Consider the following 19,722-nt stretch of genomic DNA (forward strand, 5'->3'; position numbering starts at 1 on the left):
ATACATTTAATGTTCAATCAATTGAGTTCCAATTTGCTACTTGTAGGCTACTGTCTGTAATCTCATGATGTGTATCATAACAGGTGCGCAATGATTTGCCAAATCGGTGATTTAGTGTATTTTTATTGGGTAAGCATTAGAATAAGCCTCCTCAATATTTGCAGACGTAGGTGGTAATATCTCTCTAGGAGTTTATCCATCGTCAGTATTGTGAAATAATTCTAATGTTAAGGTAAGATTTTAATGGAGAACGCTGATCCCGGAGCAGCACTGTCTTTCTTTCGATCCTATCAGTATCGACACATGCTCCGCTTAACAGCCGTTCTCTCTGCATGGTGTTTTGGGAAACACATGTTACATTTTCAGCCATTGTAGGAAAGGTGCATCGTTAAAACACTTGTAAGCCTAAATTCCATCGCTATCAGGAAACCGGGCCCAGGTCGTTCGTATATTTTGAATTGATTCATTCATTCGTCATTCAAAAACCTCTTTCTATCAGTATCACCTCATGCAGTTAATTGTTTCAATTGTGTGTTAACTGAGCAGATTGGCTAGTTTTGCATGGCAGGTCACATTCTAGGTGTACCTAATTAGTTATTTGCTCAAACTAGAGTATATTCAGTATGTTCTGAAAAGTGAGTTATTTTTTTTTTGGAACCGGCAATCTGGTTTGTTTTAGCTTGCTCAAACACTTAAAAAAAAGTTTTATTCTCAGTTTATTTTGAGGGGATGGCCAGCCTTGTCATGTATAGAGGCAGTGGTTGGAAATTTAGCCCTAGCGGTTTTGGGGGCTTTTTTTGTAGAAGGCTTTATATTGAGACATTTTTGCAAGAGCAAGCAATGTCAAAGCCATTGTCTACCAGCACCAAGCCATGGTTCAAAAGGATGTGGGCGGGTGGCAACTGGTGTGTATCCTCTGGAGGACCAGCATGGAAGACCCCTGAGAAGGGGAAGCGGTTCTGCTCCTGCTGAGGAGTACAGCAGTTCCATTTTACATTTTAGTCATTTAGCAGACTCTCTTATCCAGAGCGAATTACAGGCGCAATTCGGGTTTAGTGCCTTGCTAAAGGGCATATCGACAGATTTTTCACCTAGTTGGCTTGGAGATTCAAACCAGTGACCTTTCGATTACTGTCCCACCACTCTTAAGCTACCTGCTGCCCTCAGTGCCTAGGCTGCAGTGGGCTGCAGTGTCCTGGGAGTGCGGTGGAGGCACTCCCGCAGTTGCCGATATACCAAAAGGGGAACTACAGGAGGACTTAGATAAAGTCAGGGGGCTGTCCTCTTGAGGCTATATGGGGAACTGCAAAGAGATATGTGTTTGACTGTGTGCTGGATGATTTCAAGGCCTTCAAAACGTAACTGTATTGGCAGCAGACTCCCTAGCTGTGTTTACATAGGCAGCCCAATTCTGATCATTTGTCCAATTTTCTGATCTGATGGGTCGAAAGACCAATTAATGGCAAAATATCAGCATTGGGCTGCCTGTGTAAAGATTTAATTTGTGTCACTTTTCATGACAGCAATACTCTTTAAGATGCTCTTAAAACAAAACATTTCAGAAGTGAAGGAAAGGCTCTGTCACTAGAGCCCTTGTACTCTTAAAGTATGCAAGTTATTTAAGAGTAAGTGTGTTTGTGTTTTGTATTGATTCATTCAAATCCTTCCATATTTAAAGAGCGGCTGAACAATAAAAGAAACGACTAGATGAATGAACTGTGGCATTGGTAGTAGTCATAAATATCAATTCTAGTCCCAAAATTGACTAACAACTGTAAGTAGTGGGATACATTTGGTCATTAAGTATTTTCCAAAACAAAGATTTTGTGAAAATGACGTTGCTGATTTCCTGGGATATTTGAGGGTTGGGTTTGGAGTTCAATCATGCCCACGAACTCGGGACAGCTGCCTTGCAGCACAAATGATCGGCGCATGTTGCACACTACCAATTGTAGCAGCAGAATCAACCTACAGCCTATCAATTTCTTTACAGACAGCAGAACTACCTAATTGAGGAATTAGCGCACATAGCCTGGGGACTTGTTTGATTGACATGAGACAACTTTCAATAAGTATCACCTCATGCAGGTAATTGTTTGGTTAATTGTTTCAGTTGTGTGTTAAATGAGATTGGTTAAGATTTGCATGGCAGGTCACACTCCAAGTGTACCTAAATAGTTAATTGCTCAACCCAAAGTGTAAAACAGGTATGTTCTTGAAACATGTGAGGTTGTTTTTAGAACCTTTGAACTGCTAATCTGTTTTGTTTTATATAGTTTTTTTTCACAATAACTCAAGTTTTATTGTCAATTAATTTCTTAAGCCTTTAAGTGCATAAGGCGACTTGGAGTGTGCCTTGTCAAAAACACCAAATAATTAAAATCCAATCTACAGTATCAGTGTTTCCCAAACCTGTCCTCGAGTATCCCCAGTGATTCTACATATTTGATAAACAGAACTAACACACCTGATAAAGTTCTGGAATATATAGCCTAGTAGGTAAGCATGCTGTACCAGTAACCAAAAGGTTGATGGTTCAAATCCCTGAGTGGAAATCCCTGAGTTCAAATCCCTAGGTGGAAAAATCTGTTGATGTTCCCTTGAGCAATGCACTTAACCCCAATTGCTCATGTAAGTCACTCTGGAAAAGAGTGTCTGCTAAATGACTAAAATGTGAATGTTAAAATGTATAAAATACTTGAAATGGCTGGGGGTACTCGAGGAGAGGATTGAGAAATGCTGATCTAGCTCCTATAATTGCACTCTTACCTCACTGTACGTTCCGTCTGGGTTGCAGACAGGTACAAACACCTGAGGGAAGAGCTTCTTGGCCTGCTGTTCCGTGTACTTCTTCTCTGCCACACATCTGGATGTATCTGCAGCACAGACATAATTATCACACGTCCAATAATCCAACCAATCATATACTAAATAATAATCCAACCAAATCATATAATAAACAATATAATATTTCAACCAATCATATGTCTAGAAAACACTGTTTATAAAAAAAAAACTAGGCTGGGATTCAATCCAATCCATGCTTGACGTTTTAAGGTAATTTCCGATTGAGCCAACATTCGCAGCATTTACCGTGAATGTGATATACACGAACATTTTAAATGCCTTTAAAAGCATCATTGTTGGCTGCTCAGTGCACTGCGCTATGAATTGAATCGCAGCACTACTGTCTGGGCAACAGAAATCGTAACAATAATTGCATGTCCAGGAAGAGCGGACAGACTCGAACTCAACAAGAATCCAACTAGTCATATCTACATGTGGACTTCAAATACTGTTAAAATCCACTAGTTGAAATACTCGTGAATTTTATGACGTTCACTAAAAAGCCAAGACAATAAATATGGTTAAAAGACAGAGGGAGACGTTGAATCACATATTCATATTATGAAGAGAGGAAAGCGAAAGAAAGACTAAGACAGAGGGGAAATAATTCAATCTGTTTCGGAAGTGGCAGATGCTTGTGTGGCTGGGAATCGAACCAACATCGCCATCTTATTAGTAGCAGACAGGCCTCTGCAACAGCCAGTCCAATGGCCAAGTGGTAAAGCCATTACGGGGCTGGACAGATCACTTTCCCTCTCTATCCTGGAGTACATTCCAGTCTTGGCCTAGCTCAGAAAAGGGCTGATGCACGGAAAACATTTTCTGGAAGGTTGGAACATTGGGATGTCCACCTCTTCCTTTCTTTCTAAACCCCACTCCATCTCTTCACACTCTAAACCCCACAACATCCTCTCTCTCTCTCTCTCTCAACCCCATTCTCTAGACCCCACTCCATCTCTCTCATTCTCTTTCCCTTCTCTCTTTAAACCACACTCCAAAACAGTTTAGATTCTGGTCACTTCTTTTTTCTCTCCTGGCCTTTAAGGGTTCTTGGATGTAAAAATGGGTCCTATTTTTCTTCTCTTATGGTAATGGCCTCAGATCAGATTGCCCTGTCAGGAGCTATAGTGGATGGTGTGTTGATGCCACAGCTGACTATTACTATGTGTGACACATTACCCATAATGCAAACCTGGCTGGCTGGTTCGAATCAAGTGAAAACAATGACGCATGCTAAAACGTTTAAAAGTTGTCTCCAGTCTGGTGAGGCTCTTTGTCGCTGGCTCTTTGTTGCTCGTCCATTAGAGGGAGAAGGAGAGAAAGTGTGCTGGTTTATTTCAGCCTGAGTGTTTGTGTGTGTGCACCACTGTCACAGGCGTGGAAGAGGGGGCAAGGCAAGACAATGTTCCAGAGGGAGGGAAACAGGGACTTGTCTAAAGTTAGCTTCAGTGGAAAAAAAACAAACCTCTCGTCCTTCACTAGGGGGCTCCAACCAAATACCCGACGACTGGAAAAAATGACAGGACAGTTGAATCATCTGAGCTCTGCTTTGTGATAGAAAACAAATGTGGTGCCAGTCTCGCCTTACCCGCCATCCCGAACGCACAAACACAACTTTGTGCTTCCAATGCCGCCTAGTCTCTGCTGACCTCTGGGTTATTTCTGGTCCCGACTGGCCTGGGCTTCAGTCTGGAAAAGTCACTTTGTGGGTCTTGCCCCAAGGAATGGATGGGGTTTTATACTCCCCCAGCATCTATGTTATTTACTCATACAATAGGACTTTCATGGACCCTTGTTCCTTTCAGCCCTCCTAGCTGGAATCCTCCATTCTCTCTCCTCCCTTTCTTTGTTGGCCACATCCAGATGTCCCGCTCAAACCAGTTGCCGTGACAACCCAGCACAAGCATAAATGTGAAAAAAATTGTTTTGTCATGTTACGTTTTTTTTGTGTGCAGTCGGGCAGATTGGCCATCTGGCAATTCTGACAAATGCCAGATGGGCTGGACAATTATTTTTGGGGGTAGGTTTGTCAGAATTGACACCCCTAAAATATATTTTTTATATAAAAGGTGACATGGCCCATAAGCCTGTTAATATATATTTTTTATTACGATTTTTTTGCATAATTTCTTTGTTATACTAATCTATAATGAGCCTTTGGCTGCTCAGTGGGCAACGGCCGGCTCGGTTCTCTGACTGAGCTGAGGTCACGCAAACTCACATTCAAAGTCAAACGCGGCATCAGCAAAGAGATCTGCTCCGACTCTGTCATCAATTAGACAGCCAAGATCATGGATCATAAAACATTTTTAAAAGGTACCTATGAATGCAGAAAGAGCACATTATACATTGTCCACTCACTCAAAACGTCCTGTTTTTTGGGCGGCTAAAACCATGAATTGGTCAAACAGTAAAGTGCATTATCTTCATAATTCCTGTAATGAAAGTGCCTGTCCTGCCACTGTGCTAGTTTCGCAGGAGCCTGCTTCTGTGATGAGCGAGCCACTTTCCTCTCCCTCTATGAGCTCGAGTGAAAAATCCGTTCTGGTCCTTGTAACATTTCAAAACATTTCAAAATTGCAGGAAAAACAAAGCTTTGGATGATTTGCCCCTGTCAGAGAGGAGGGTCTCCGCTTTCTGTAGGAATCATTTACATTTCTCAACTCAATAGCATCTATTTTACAACCAAGATATTTGATATGGCTTTGAGATTTGGAGTGGCGCGCGGTCATAGGCATATATAGGTCTCATGGGTAATAGTCTACAATTGCGTTTCTTTTTTTTTGGACATTACATTTACTGGTGGATCATGAATTTTGCAATTCGTGTGATATGTTACAAATCCAATTTGTGCAATATGTTACGAATTTGTTGTGCTTAAGATCCCAGAGTGCATCTTTAACGTCGTTTGAGTTTTCACTTCCTCAGGTGTTGAACCCCAAATGTTAATATCCTTTATATTAGTTAGTGTACATAAAGATGTACGTAATTCATCTCTATTGAACATAAAATAAATCTTGAAATTCTGCAGTCCTATTTTGACAGTAAAATATAGCAAATATAGTCTAACTGTCAACCCAAAATTCATGACAATCATCTTATTAGGTTGCACATCAAAATACATTAAATCATGCATTCCTGCTTGGATGTGTTAGATTGAACAACTTATGTCTTGAATACATTAGTAGTCCATTTATTACACTTCCTAATAAAGCACTATTCCTTATTTTATAAGATGATTACTCATGACTTGGGTCCGACCAATTCATGGGCTGGTGCCACAAACTGTAGAAGATAGTGGCAACCGGGGAAAATATTAGTCTGGAGCCCTGTAATAGTAATTAAAACTTAAGGTAGGTGTTGATTCAGGGGAACAGATATCCGGGCACTAATTTGCAATATAGCCTAAGTCGTTAGCTTGGCATTTATAACGTATACGGCTTAAGCAGACATACAATAAGAGGCACAATGTGACAGGATAGAAGATGCTAAGATAGATAGAGAGCACGACAGGGAGGCAAACTGTAACGGGTGTCGTCGTCTGAAGAGGAAGAATCGGACCAAAGTGCAGCGTTGTAAGTGTTCATGACTTCTATTTAAACTGAACACTAGAACAAAATAACAAAGTGCAAAACGAAACCGAAACAGTCCTGTCAGGTGCAGAAAACACTAAACAGAAAATAACTACCCACAAAACACAGGTAGGAAAATGCTACCTAAGTATGGTTCCCAATCAGAGACAACGATAGACAGCTGTCGCTGATTGAGAACCATACCCGGCCAAAACAAAGAAATACAACACATAGAAAAGTTAACATAGAATGCACACCCAAATCACAACCTGACCAAATCAAAATAGAGACATAAAAAGCTCTCTAAGGTCAGGGCGTGACACAAACAAAGGTGAGTTGGCGGCCCACGCATTGATGTGGGCAGGTGTGGATAATATGCCAGGGCCGAAATATTGTACAAGTCCGCCCCTGCCCGCAATCCTCCCCTGTTACTTTCTAGTGAGTGCAGCAGAGGAGTAGGGGGTGCTAGGATTCTATGGGGTCTTCCTACCACCACTCGCACAATGAGTGGGTCTGTGAGCTGCCTGACCTTGTTGGGTTCCGATTGCATTACGCTTTTCAGCCCAAATCTGCCATCGGTCCCATATATGTCCATGCTAGCATGCATATATAATCTATATAATGAAAGCGACCCCATTAACTCTTGTCAAGGCATTTCATTCAGACACCTGTCACATAATTTATTCTGTTCCATCAGACGGAGGATAAAAAATCTGTTTCTAATCGATGAGGATGCTTCCCCCATAGTTTGACATTGTGATTGGATAGAAAGGAAAGGAAATAATGTAAAAAGAAACATAAAGCAAAGATGGAACAATGTTGCAAGATGCACATCCTGCAACACATATACACATCTAGTACAAATCATTCAAGAACTTAATCAACGCAATAAACTAGAATGGTGTTCATTCTTCTACACGTCGACTGTCTACACTTTTACCTTCCAATTATCCTCTCATCATCCCTCAAGTTAGACTTATACCACAAAGAACATAACACTTTTAAAACATTGATGGGGAGTTGGGAACTTGTCCTGTATAATGCATGACTAGTAGCTACAACACAAACCTATAAGAACAAACCAGCAGATTTCACTTTACATTATACTCTCTATAGGCCTGCCTGTGTCAACTCCAGTTGTCATCCCAGTGCTCAAAGAATCAATTATGCTGAAATGAAGTTTCTGCTGTGACCCGGGGCTCATTTGCGAGGCTCCGCGGGGCTGAAGGGTGACTCATGGCCTGACCTTTGCATGGCCCTCGGATGACCTCCAGCTGGGGGTCTCGGCACTTGGCACGGAGGAACTCGCAGCGCGATGAGAAGGTCCTGCCGTCCGACGCGCACAGGGGCTTCCTGGGACCACCAGTACACTCCATGTTACACTCCTTATCCTGCTCCACCCGCAGAAACTGAGAGAGAAAGGAAAGAGAGGGAGGGAGAGGCAAGAGGGAGAGATGGACAGAAAGGAAGATGAAAGGAGACAGAAAGACAGAGAGCAAGATAGAGTGGAGAAAGGGACAGAAATAAGAGAGAAGTGTTAAACATGCTGAAGAATCATTACACTGAATAATTTCATTGACCTCTCTGCCAAAACAGTTTAATCTTCTCAAGCAGCAGGTGTGATTTCAAAGGGATTTATAGTATGTAGCCTAAATACAGGGTGTGATTGGGGCCTGTGTAGGGGCATATGCCTTGCAGAACCATATTGTGAGACTCTTATGCCAACAAGGTACAGCTGTCCATTCATTGCCTAAACCAAATATAGTAATTGAAAGTTCCTTTTTAGCAGTCTGTTCTAGTCGTTATTGGTGGTAAAAAGAAAACAAGCATAACATCCTCTCATTGATATACAACCCCACAGACACCCTGGTGAAACCGTCTCTATCACAGGACTGAGGAGAAGCTGTCAGTCACAAGGAGTAGCCATGCCTTGTCTTGTCCCGGGGGTGAGGGGGTGGAGGGGGAGGGGAGCTGGATCAGACTTGAGTGACGCTTCCTGCTTGCCTTTTTTTCGTGCCAACACCTGCGCAGGAATTCACCTGAAATCCCTCCTGATTCCCGATGGATGTTTGACTGAGGCGTGAAAAGAGAGCAACAAGGATGCAGCCTCCTGACTGAACGCATCGGATCACCTGTGTCAATGCCACCATTGTGTCTGCCCACCGCAAGCTGAAACCCCCTCGCTGGTCCACACAAAGGAGCAGGCAACAGGCTGTGACTGCTATAATGAATGGGAAGACACTGAATGAGAAAGTGGTTAAATAAACTAGAAGTCTTGAGGGTTTTGTGTGACTTAAAGTACAAATGTGTGGGTATTCATGGTGTTGGCTTGATTCTTGCATGTTCTGTATGATATTCAGGTGGATTGAACGGTGAAAACAAACTGTTTTGTGCTGTCTCCAGAACACACGCAGGTGTTGTTTTCATTCATTTAAATCCAATAGTAAATGCCTGTCTGTGGACTTAACTGTCCTCTCCTGACACTTGAATTCTATTGTATCTTAAGTCATGTAAATATTGGACCACTCAAAAAAAGCATGAACAGTTTTTTGTTTGTTGTCATTGTAGGTACGCACACATACACATGCAGTATACACACTCCTGAACAGCCGTAACCTCCAACACCCACACACACACACACACCTACATCTACAAGTTTCCCACACCATATAAATCCATTGTTAGCGATCAAATGACAGGGCAGCGGGCCTAGAGAGATGAAAAAAGGAAACATCATCCATATAGGTGGACGGGATGATCACTAATAAAATAAATTAGCTTTGTCTGACATGTAACAAATGAAGAGAGACTTGACGTGCCGAGGGTTTAGGGTTGTTAGCAGATGGGCCTCTAACAGTGCTCAGAAGAGGAAAGCTGGAGGGGCTGCACTGCACCTGGAAGAGCGCTAGCCTGGATCACGGCATCGCCCATGGCCGGGGGAGACAACCCCCTCTGTCATCTCTGATCATAAATCTCCCAGGGAGGAATCAGAAGAGAGAGGCCAGTTGAAACACATTGAGAAAGCGAGAGGAGCCACGAGGGAAGACTTGGATTAAATAAAAATAAAACATATTTTTACAAGCCCCTGTCTGTCTTGCTTCCCCGGCTGCCTTTAAACTGATGTGTTGTCATTCTTCAAAAAAACATTGATCTGGAAAGCTAAAGGGAGTAGAGGAGATGAGACGGTGGAATAAAATGTTTGCACGTGCTACAGGGGCCCCACGTCTGTTTTCACAAACACACCCTGTGTCTGAGTCACGACTACAGAGTCTCTGCAGCCGTCCTTTCTTCCCTCCTCCTTCTCCCCTCTCTCACCCACTTGGAATATTATCTTCTGGATTGGGAGATAAACGATTGTCAGTGAATCTTTTAAGCCCACTTCCTCTGTCTTGGTTTCCTTTGACTGATCTATGCAAAACATCCATCTGAATGTTCATCCAATTTATGAATATCATCTCGAGAAGAAAAGAGGAGGGCTTGTTGCCCATTTTTTTGTGTGTTGGGGGTCTATCCCTAACCCCCCCTTCTCTTCCTCCATGTCTCTCATCTCTCAGTTTCTTGGATCGTCTGCACCACTGCTTCTGACTGACAGTCTCCCACAGTCTTGGGTCAGAGAACTCTCTCACCCCTCCCTCCTTCCTTCCCCCCCTCCTCCCTCGCTGTCTTCCCTTCCCATCGTACAGAAACAACATCTCCCATTAGGGCTTTCCCCTGCAGCTGTGACCTCCATGCACCCGGCCGCTCTCTTTCACAGCTCCCCGTCACATTAAGGGCAGGAGGCAAGAAAGACTGGGCAGAAAATGGCTTTCTCCAAGACCACAGCCGTAGCGGGTCAGGATCAGCTCTGACAATGATCAGTCTGTGTGTCCTCCAGACTTCAACCCAGACCCAGCCCACCACAGCAGGCTAGCAGCCCCAGAGACCCACCACAGCCCAGAGTGCTACTGCTGCCCACCTAGAGAACCAGACCAGACCATCATTATCAACCACAGCCAGTGGGCCTGACACTCCCCTGACATCTCACTCCAACCTCATGGCAACCATCACACACCATAACAGGGCCTGGGCCACAATGTGATGGATTGTCCACTGCATCCCCACTGTGAACAAATGTCAATTCAATGTCTATTCCACGTTGTTTAACATTTTTTTTATTATGTGGGAACAATGTTGATTCAACCAGTGTGTGCCCAGTGGGTCTGCTACAGCTAAGTGCATGTCTCTGCCCTCCGCTCTACTGTGACTTACGACTTCTTCATAGAAGGAGAAGAAGAGAATTCATGCAAGACAGACCACTTGTTGTGGCTTGAGTCCTTTTCATGTACCCTTTTGATGTGCCCATTTCTCTCTATCTTTCTAGTCTCTGTGTCCTTTTTAATGCTATTTTCTTAATCTCTGTTGGAAGATGCTTTTTGCATCTGCTAAAATAATGCAATAAGAGGTTTGAAGAAAAAGAGGGGGGATTGAGAAAGGGAGTGGGTGTGAGAGAGAGGATTTTTCTTTTCTAGACCAACCAGCATACAAATCAAATCCTATTACCTCCCCTGGCTCTGCAGCTTTTTGGGATTGAATGGAGTGGTCTAGAGGCAAAGCTCCAGCAGAGAGCACATTGTAGCCCAATGAGGGCCTTCTGGGCTGGGGTGCCCCCTCTTCCACTACTCCGAGAGGCCCCTCACACCACGGCCCCGTACAGTCAATGGGGGCCCCAGCTGAGAGCCGTCACAAACGTGTTAAATCGCCTTGGCGGGAGTTTCCTGCACCACCGCTTGGATGCAAAGGAAATCATTAGTTTCCAGAATGGTGGACAGGGAAGAAAGTGACAGCTTTTTAACCAGGCTATTAACTCAATCAAAGGCAAAGGCGTTTAATTGCTGTGAAAGATGTAAAAAATAAGAAGGGGGGGAAAAAAGAAAAGAGAAATCTGTGAAAGGCCGCTGGTAGTTTTTATTGTGAGATTATTTTTTTTTAAGTAAAGAAATGTGTGCAGGTGCTAAGTTTCATGAATGACAAGGGGGCAATAGAGGCCATGTGTTAAGTTAAAGCATTATTTTTCTTTTTATAGGTTTGTGCCAGAGGCAGGCATTGTTCTACACGTTCTTATCCGATTTAAACACAATTCTAGACAGGTCCAACACCTTTCACAGTACAATGACAAAAACATAACCTACCCAAGAATAACATAAGTGACACATTGTTCAGCTCCCTAATAACATCAAGAGGGCATCGACAAATGTTTTAGGCAGAGAACATAACGTTATGACTATAACTAGTGTTCCCTGAAGGAGGGAAACGAGGTACAATATACTATGAGGTGTCATACTCTCGCGACTTTGATTGAAGGATCTACAATCACGCCTGACAAGGCCAATGATATCCGTGCCTTACTGGAGGCCCTACCTTCCACAGGTGATAAGCGTGAGGCTTGGATTCATTCTTTAAATGTTTTATACCGCTCTTCAAGGAGCCCAGGAACGGGCGACGCCGGGCCAAACAGGTGTTGTACCTCGTTTCCCTCCTTCAAGTAACAGTAGTTATAGTCATAACATTATGTTCCCTTTCAGTCAGTCAACTCGGTACAACATACTATGGGGAAATATAATCATGCCCCAGGCCGACCCCAATGAATACTATAAATGAAACGTCCCTTGGCAGACCACCCAGACCTGACCCAGCCAGATGCGTCAGTCTGGCTATTGCACACAAGGTGCGCTGCTTATTGACTTTCCCCTGTCAAAGCCTTAAGGACACTGTGTGCTACACTGGGAGCAGTGACATCCAAGCAATAAAACCTCACAAAAATGTGTGGTGATACCCAACTCGCCGCAGCACAAATATCTCCTACAGTCAATCCTTTAAACAATGGGCATGTGACCTCTGTTGCTCTTCAGAAGCAAAAGGAGGTGGCGAGATGGGAAATAGCCCAAAGGTAAGGACCTGGGCCCGGTTGCATAAAACATAAGGGTTAAGGGTTTCCCTTAAGGAATAATTTGACCTTACCTAAGGGAATTGTTTAAGGGTGTTGCATAGAGCCCCTCAAACATTTTCCTATGGTAAGTGGCATACTTAAGTATTTTTACAGTAGTTTGAAGGCATGCCCAGCAGAAAATATGTCTGGATACCATGGGTACGGCCTGATTCACTGACTAAACATCTCCTCAAAGAAATCACATTTATCTTGGTAGATCGCAAAATAGACATTTTACATGCACAGGAGAAACAAATTAATCAGAAGATAATAAAACACGTCTCTTTTTAGTTGCTTTTTTCTCAACTATTACTTTCTAGCTAGCCAGCTAGCTAGCTGCTAGCTAATGTTAGCCTACCTCAAAACAACTTGGATTCGGCTTGGAAACATGATAACATTTCAAAAGAAGGGAAATAATTAGTAGGAACACCTTTTGTCATGATTGTGATGTCGCCAGATTGACTTTAGATGCAGTATAACTTTAGCAAGCTAACTAAGATTGAGGGGACCGCCGTATTTTAGCTAGCTAACATTACCATTGCTTGCAATGTTTGACAAACTTTTCTCGTAACAGAAATGGCAACATTGCTATCTCTCTAAAGTAAATTTGACGACAACACAATTTGGCAAAGTGGTTTCCTACTAATTATTTGCCGACTTTAGCAATGTCATCGTATTTCCATGGCACTCTAAGTTAGTGTAATTCAGACAAAAAGTCACATTAGCATCCGAGGTGCAACCCTTGTCTCTAGGGCACAAATAAATATTGGATGCAGCTATGGTAGTACTAGCTAACTCATGTCTGACTATAACAGTGTACTAACTAGCAGCAACAAACTCAAGCCAACCCAGGGCCATAGCAAAACATGTCACAGTTGGTTGCATAATGTAACGTGTTTATCTAATACAATCTGGAGCCAGTCAGTCTTAATCTGTAAAGCATAGATTTAGCTTCCAAATGAGATTACGTTATTTCTCAAGCTATGTTTATAACTGAGGGATGATGACAATTGTTGACCCTGTTTTCCTGTTAGACAAAGTGCACAGTTGGGTGTCAGATGGATCCCCTGGTCATGAATAGATGCCGGGACCTACCAGAAGGAGCAAAGGTGGGTATCATAGCATGTCCGGCAATGTGATTGTCATTGTTGCCAGAGTCTCCCTTGACTCCTATGAAAAGGACACGCCATCATGAGGCCTCTGACAGTGAGCTGAGTTACTACCCTGATGACACAGGCGACTTCATCAACAATGACATTTTCCATTTTTAATTTTTTATAATGATATAAATGTCATTTAACTAGATTTTTATTTGGATTTAATGTAATGGACATACACAAAATAGTTCAAATTGGTGAAGTGAAAAGAAAAAAAGAACTTGTTTCAAAAAATTATAAAAAATTGAAAATGGAAAAGTGGTGATTGCATAGGTGTGTTATATAAAAAGTTGTATTAAAAAATAACCGGCTTGATAAAATAGTAGGCCAATTACCCAGCCAAGCAGATACAACTAGTACAGTAATTTTGGTTCTGAAGTATATTAGCAAAAAGCTTTGTCCTTTCTTTATAACAAAATGCAATTTACCACTTGGCTGTTTAATATATCACCATGTCACAGTCAACAACACCTCATAAGATTGCCTGCTGCAGTTGATCGAGAGATGTCCAGTTAGCAACCAAACATGCAGCATAGAAAAGACCAGCAAGGGAGCCCTCATCAGCATCATGCAGACATGCCCTCGCTGTGAGAATTCCTATAAATTGAACAGTCAATCAATCAATCAAATGTATTTATAAAGCCCTTTTTACATCAGCCGATGTCACAAAGTGCTGTACAGAAAACCAGCCTAAAACCCCAAACAGCAAGCAGCAATGCAGATGTAGAAGCACGGTGGCTAGGAAAATCTCCCTAGAAAGGCCAGAACCTAGGAAGAAACCTAGAGAGAAACCATGTTTTGAGGGGTGGTCAGTCCTCTTCTGGCTGTGCCGGGTGGAGATTATAACAGAACATGGCCAAAATGTTCAAACGTTCATAGATGACCAGCATGGTCAGATAACAATAATCACAGTGGTTGTAGAGGGTGCAACAGGACAGCACCTCAGGAGTAAATGTCAGTCAGCCACATGTTGGCAAGTATCCAGCCAGTAACCTTCACCTGTCAGCGGCAACAGCTTTCAAAGGCTCATCATTTGTACAAATACAGAAGGTAACCCACTTCATTGCTTTGACACATTTGATAACCCAATTATGAAACATGATTTATGTAACTGACATTTGTTTCTTGTTTTCTACTTCTTAGATGCATACAGTGCCATGCAAAAGTATTCATCCCCCTTGGTGTTTTTCCTATTTTGTTGCATTACAACCTGTCATTTAACTAGATTTTTTATTTGGATTTAATGTAATGGACATACACAAAATAGTTCAAATTGGTGAAGTGAAATGAAAAAAAAAACTTGTTTCAAAAAATTATTCAAAATTCAAAATGGAAAAGTGGTGATTGCATATGTATTCACCCCTTTGCTATGGTGCATGGTGCATCCAATTACCTTCAAAAGTCACATAATTAGTTAGATTGCACACAGGTGGACTTTATTTAAGTGTCACATGATCTCAGTATATATACACCTGTCCTGAATGGCCCCATAGTCTGCAACACCACTATGCAAGGGGCACCACCAAGCAAGTGGCACCATGAAGACAAAGGAGCTCTCCAAACAGTCCAGGGACAAAGTTTTGGAGAAGTACAGATCAGGGTTGAGGTATATAAACATATCTGAAACTTGAACATCTCACAGAGCACCATTCAATCCATTAATAACAAATTGAAAGAATATGGCACCACAACAAACCTGCCAAGAGAGGGCCGCCCACCAAAACTCACGGACCAGGCAAGGAGGGCATTAATCAGAGAGGCAACAAAGAGACTAAAGATAACCCTGAAGGAGCTGCAAAGCTCCACAGCAGAGATTGGAGTATCTGTCCATAGGACCACTTTAAGCCGTACACTCCACAGAGCTGGCCTTTACGGAAGAGTGGCCAGAACAAAAAGTCATTCTTAAAGAAAAAAATAAGCAAACACATTTGGTGTTCGCCAAAAGGCATGTTGGAGACACCCCAAACATATGGAAGAAGGTATTCTGGTCAGATGACACTAAAATGTAGCTTTTTGGCCATAAAGGAAAATGCTATGTCTGGCGCAAACCCAACACCCCCCATCACCCCGAGAATACCATCCCCACAGTGAAGCATGGTGGTGGCAGCATCATGCTGTGAGGATGTTTTTCATCGGCAGGGACTGGGACATCGGTCAGAATTGAAGGAATGATGGATGGTGCTAAATACATGGAAATTCTTGAGGGAAACCTGTTTCAGTCTTCCAGAGATTTGAGACTGAGACAGAGGTTCACCTTCCAGCAGGACAATGACCCTAAGCATACTGCTAAAGCAACACTCGAGTGGTGTAAGGGGAAACATTTAATTGTCTTGGAATGGCCTAGTCAAAGCCCAGACCTCAATCCAATTGAGAATCTGTGGTATGACTTAAAGATTGCTGTACACCAGTAGAACCCATCCAACTTGAAGGAGCTGGAGCAGTTTTACCTTGAAGAATGTCAAAAAATTCCAGTGGCTCGATGTGGCAAGCTTATAGAGACATACCCTAAGAGACTTGCAGCTGCAACACTTTTGTCACCCGTGAACACTGTGGAACTTTAGGTTGACAACTGTGTTATGCACTAAGGTTTTCCTGAAGCCCAGTCCACTCTGGGTTTTGGGGCACCAGCAATCAGTGACGTACCCCGACTGGCAGTGCCCCTCGGTTTAGGCGGTAAGATGCGTCCCGGTAACCGGCTGGCACCCAGCGCTGAAGGTTATCATACCCACCAGTCAAAGGAAGGTTATCATACCCACCAGTCATAGGTACCAGTGTCACATCACCTTGTAACACAGCTGGAAAAGGGACATACAGCTCTGAAAAAGCTGTCTGTCCTCTTTCTAATTCCCAGGAATGAAACCAATCGCCTATACAACCCATTACTTGTATCACTAAGCACCTAATAGGGACTAGTGAGCTACAGGCACGAATCAGCTATTAATCTCAGTAATGAGCCACCTATGGGGAGGAGTGCCCCCTTGTGGACAGAGAGCGAATCTCCCAATTTATTACTCTCACCCTGGGAGATTGATATACCCTTTGAACCAGGTGAACACCATGGAACGGGGAGTATCAGGGGGCTTTAAACACGGACAAGCTTCCAAACTAAGTTGTGTTTCCATGAGACTGTATAGCCTGGATGAAGCCCGGCCCCTTATGGACACAGGGGCTCCGGCAATGGTTGACGTAGCACCCTGTTTGGCCGTAACCATACGTGGAGGCACTGATGTCACAGTAATGTTTTTGTGCGGGGGCTCACCAGTCACTCAGACCTGTGCTAAGGTCCCTTGCTCCGAGGGTTACCCGAGCCAAGTGCTCGGAGGCTGCTTTCTCATCGGAGGTGCCCGCAAGCCCCACTTCCTCCACTCCCTCCAACTCCAGGAAAATTGTAAATAGGAATGTGATTGCCTAAATGCTGAGGGAAAGCTAGTAAGCTTAATTTGACAGAAGTTTAGCATGCTAACCGACTTTAACCATGATGAGGCTTCTAGTTTAGCTAGCCTCTTGGACCGCAGCACAATCCGTTTAGAATAACCAAGAAACTTAACGCTAGCTACGTATACTAAATAAGAGAGCTACCCAAGCAATTCCACCGTTAGGAAGCCGGAATAGCTGACAGTAGCTAGCTCGCCTCTGCAAGTTAGCTAACCTGGCTAGCTTGCTTTGCAGCGATTGTTAGCTAGCCTGATCTCAAAAATCTACATAGGACCGAATCACTGAGGTGGGACCTTGAGCCTTCTAGGAAGAGAGGCAAGCGGTTCTTAACCAAGGCAGACACAAGCAGCAGAACTTGGTCGCCCTCTCTCTTCAAGTAGCCTCCCATAACCGGCGAGCCGGGAGACATTCGACCCGACCAAGGAAAAGTCGCTATCGGAAACACCAAAGCCCCCTAAATAATGTCACACGATTGTCAAGAGAACCTGCGCTGTGGACAAGTAGGGGAACAGTGCCAGCCGTCCCCTAGTCTCATGTACAAACTGATTCGAGCGAGGGCAGCCTGAGCATGCATCGAGACAAGACATACAAGACAACAAACGTGATTATCTTTTAATTAATTTGTGCATGGTCACGAACCCGAACCGGCTTGTTAGCCTTAGTTGTTTTGGACGCGTTAAAATCAAATCAAATCAAATCAAATTTTATTAGTCACATACACATGGTTAGCAGATGTTAATGCGAGTGTAGCGAAATGCTTGTGCTTCTAGTTCCGACAATGCAGTAATAACCAACAGTAATCTAACCTAACAATTCCACACTACTACCTTACACACACACACAAGTGTAAAGGGATAAAGAATATGTACATAAAGATATATGAATGAGTGGTGGTACAGAACGGCATGGCAGATGCAGTAGATGGTATAGAGTACGGTATATACATATGAGATGAGTACTGTAGGGTATGTAAACATAAGTGGCATAGTTTAAAGTGGCTAGTGGTACATGTATTGCATAAAGATGGCAAGATGCAGTAGATGATATAGAGTACAGTATATATACATATGAGATGGGTAATGTAGGGTATGTAAACATTGTATTAAGTGGCATTGCTTAAAGTGGCTAGTGGTACATTTTTACATAATTTCCATCAATTCCCATTTTTAAAGTGGCTGGAGTTGGGTCAGTATGTTGGCAGCGGCCGCTAAATGTTAGTGGTGGCTGTTTAACAGTCTGATGGCCTTGAGATAGAAGCTGTTTTTCAGTCTCTCGGTCCCTGCTTTGATGCACCTGTACTGACCTCGCCTTCTGGATGATAGCGGGGTGAACAGGCAGTGGCTTGGGTGGTTGTTGTCCTTGATGATCTTTATGGCCTTCCTGTGACATCGGGTGGTGTAGGTGTCCTGGAGGGCAGGTAGTTTGCCCCTGGTGATGCGTTCTGCAGACCTCACTACCCTCTGGAGAGCCTTACGGTTGTGGGCGGAGCAGTTGCCGTACCAGGCGGTGATACAGCCCGACAGGATGCTCTCGATTGTGCATCTGTAGAAGTTTGTGAGTGCTTTTGGTGACAAGCCGAATTTCTTCAGCCTCCTGAGGTTGAAGAGGCGCTGCTGCGCCTTCTTCACAACGCTGTCTGTGTGGGTGGACCAGTTCAGTTTGTCCGTGATGTGTACACCGAGGAACTTAAAACTTTCCACCTTCTCCACTACTGACCCGTCGATGTGGATAGGGGGGTGCTCCCTCTGCTGTTTCCTGAAGTCCACAATCATCTCCTTTGTTTTGTTGACGTTGAGTATGAGGTTATTTTCCTGACACCACACTCCGAGGGCCCTCACCTCCTCCCTGTAGGCCGTCTCGTCGTTGTTGGTGATCAAGCCTACCACTGTAGTGTCATCCGCAAACTTGATGATTGAGTTGGAGGGACATAAAGATGGCCACGCAGTCGTGGGTGAACAGGGAGTACAGGAGAGGGCTCAGAACGCACCCTTGTGGGGCCCCAGTGTTGAGGATCAGCGGGGTGGAGATGTTGTTACCTACCCTCACCACCTGGGGGCGGCCCGTCAGGAAGTCCAGGACCCAGTTGCACAGGGCGGGGTCGAGACCCAGGGTCTCGAGCTTGATGACGAGTTTGGAGGGTACTATGGTGTTAAATGCTGAGCTGTAATCGATGAACAGCATTCTCACATGGGTATTCCTCTTGTCCAGATGGGTTAGGGCAGTGTGCAGTGTGGTTGCGATTGCGTCGTCTGTGGACCTATTGGGTCGGTAAGCAAATTGGAGTGGGTCTAGGGTGTCCGGTAGGGTGGAGGTGATATGGTCCTTGACTAGTCTCTCAAAGCACTTCATGATGACGGAAGTGAGTGCTACGGGGCGGTAGTCGTTTAGCTCAGTTACCTTAGCTTTCTTGGGAACAGGAACAATGGTGGCCCTCTTGAAGCATGTGGGAACAGCAGACTGGGATAAGGATTGATTGAATATGTCCGTAAACACACCAGCCAGCTGGTCTGCGCATGCTCTGAGGACGCGGCTGGGAATGCCGTCTGGGCCTGCAGCCTTGCGAGGGTTAACACGTTTAAATGTTTTACTCACCTCGGCTGCAGTGAAGGAGAGCCCGCAGGTTTTGGTAGGGGGCCGTGTCAGTGGCACTGTATTGTCCTCAAAGCGGGCAAAAAAGTTGTTTAGCCTGTCTGGGAGCAAGACATCCTGGTCCTCGACGGGGCTGGTTTTCTTTTTGAAATCCGTG

At 43.9% G+C, this 19,722-nt stretch overlaps 1 protein-coding gene across 3 annotated transcripts in view; it reads right to left on the minus strand.

The window, feature by feature from the left end:
- The window catches only part of smoc2 (SPARC related modular calcium binding 2), a 75,992-nt gene that overhangs the window by 46,812 nt on the left and 9,458 nt on the right, over positions 1 to 19,722 (minus strand). For all 3 annotated transcript variants that reach the window (XM_071379720.1, XM_071379718.1, XM_071379719.1), the window contains exons 2-3: positions 7,666 to 7,828; positions 2,770 to 2,876 (exon numbers count right to left, since the gene is read on the minus strand). In XM_071379720.1, the coding sequence (XP_071235821.1) occupies positions 2,770 to 2,876; positions 7,666 to 7,828 (270 nt within the window). The remainder of the gene's footprint in view (positions 1 to 2,769; positions 2,877 to 7,665; positions 7,829 to 19,722) is intronic.

This window comes from Salvelinus alpinus, chromosome 32, assembly GCF_045679555.1.
Source record: "Salvelinus alpinus chromosome 32, SLU_Salpinus.1, whole genome shotgun sequence".
NCBI lineage: Eukaryota > Metazoa > Chordata > Actinopteri > Salmoniformes > Salmonidae > Salvelinus > Salvelinus alpinus.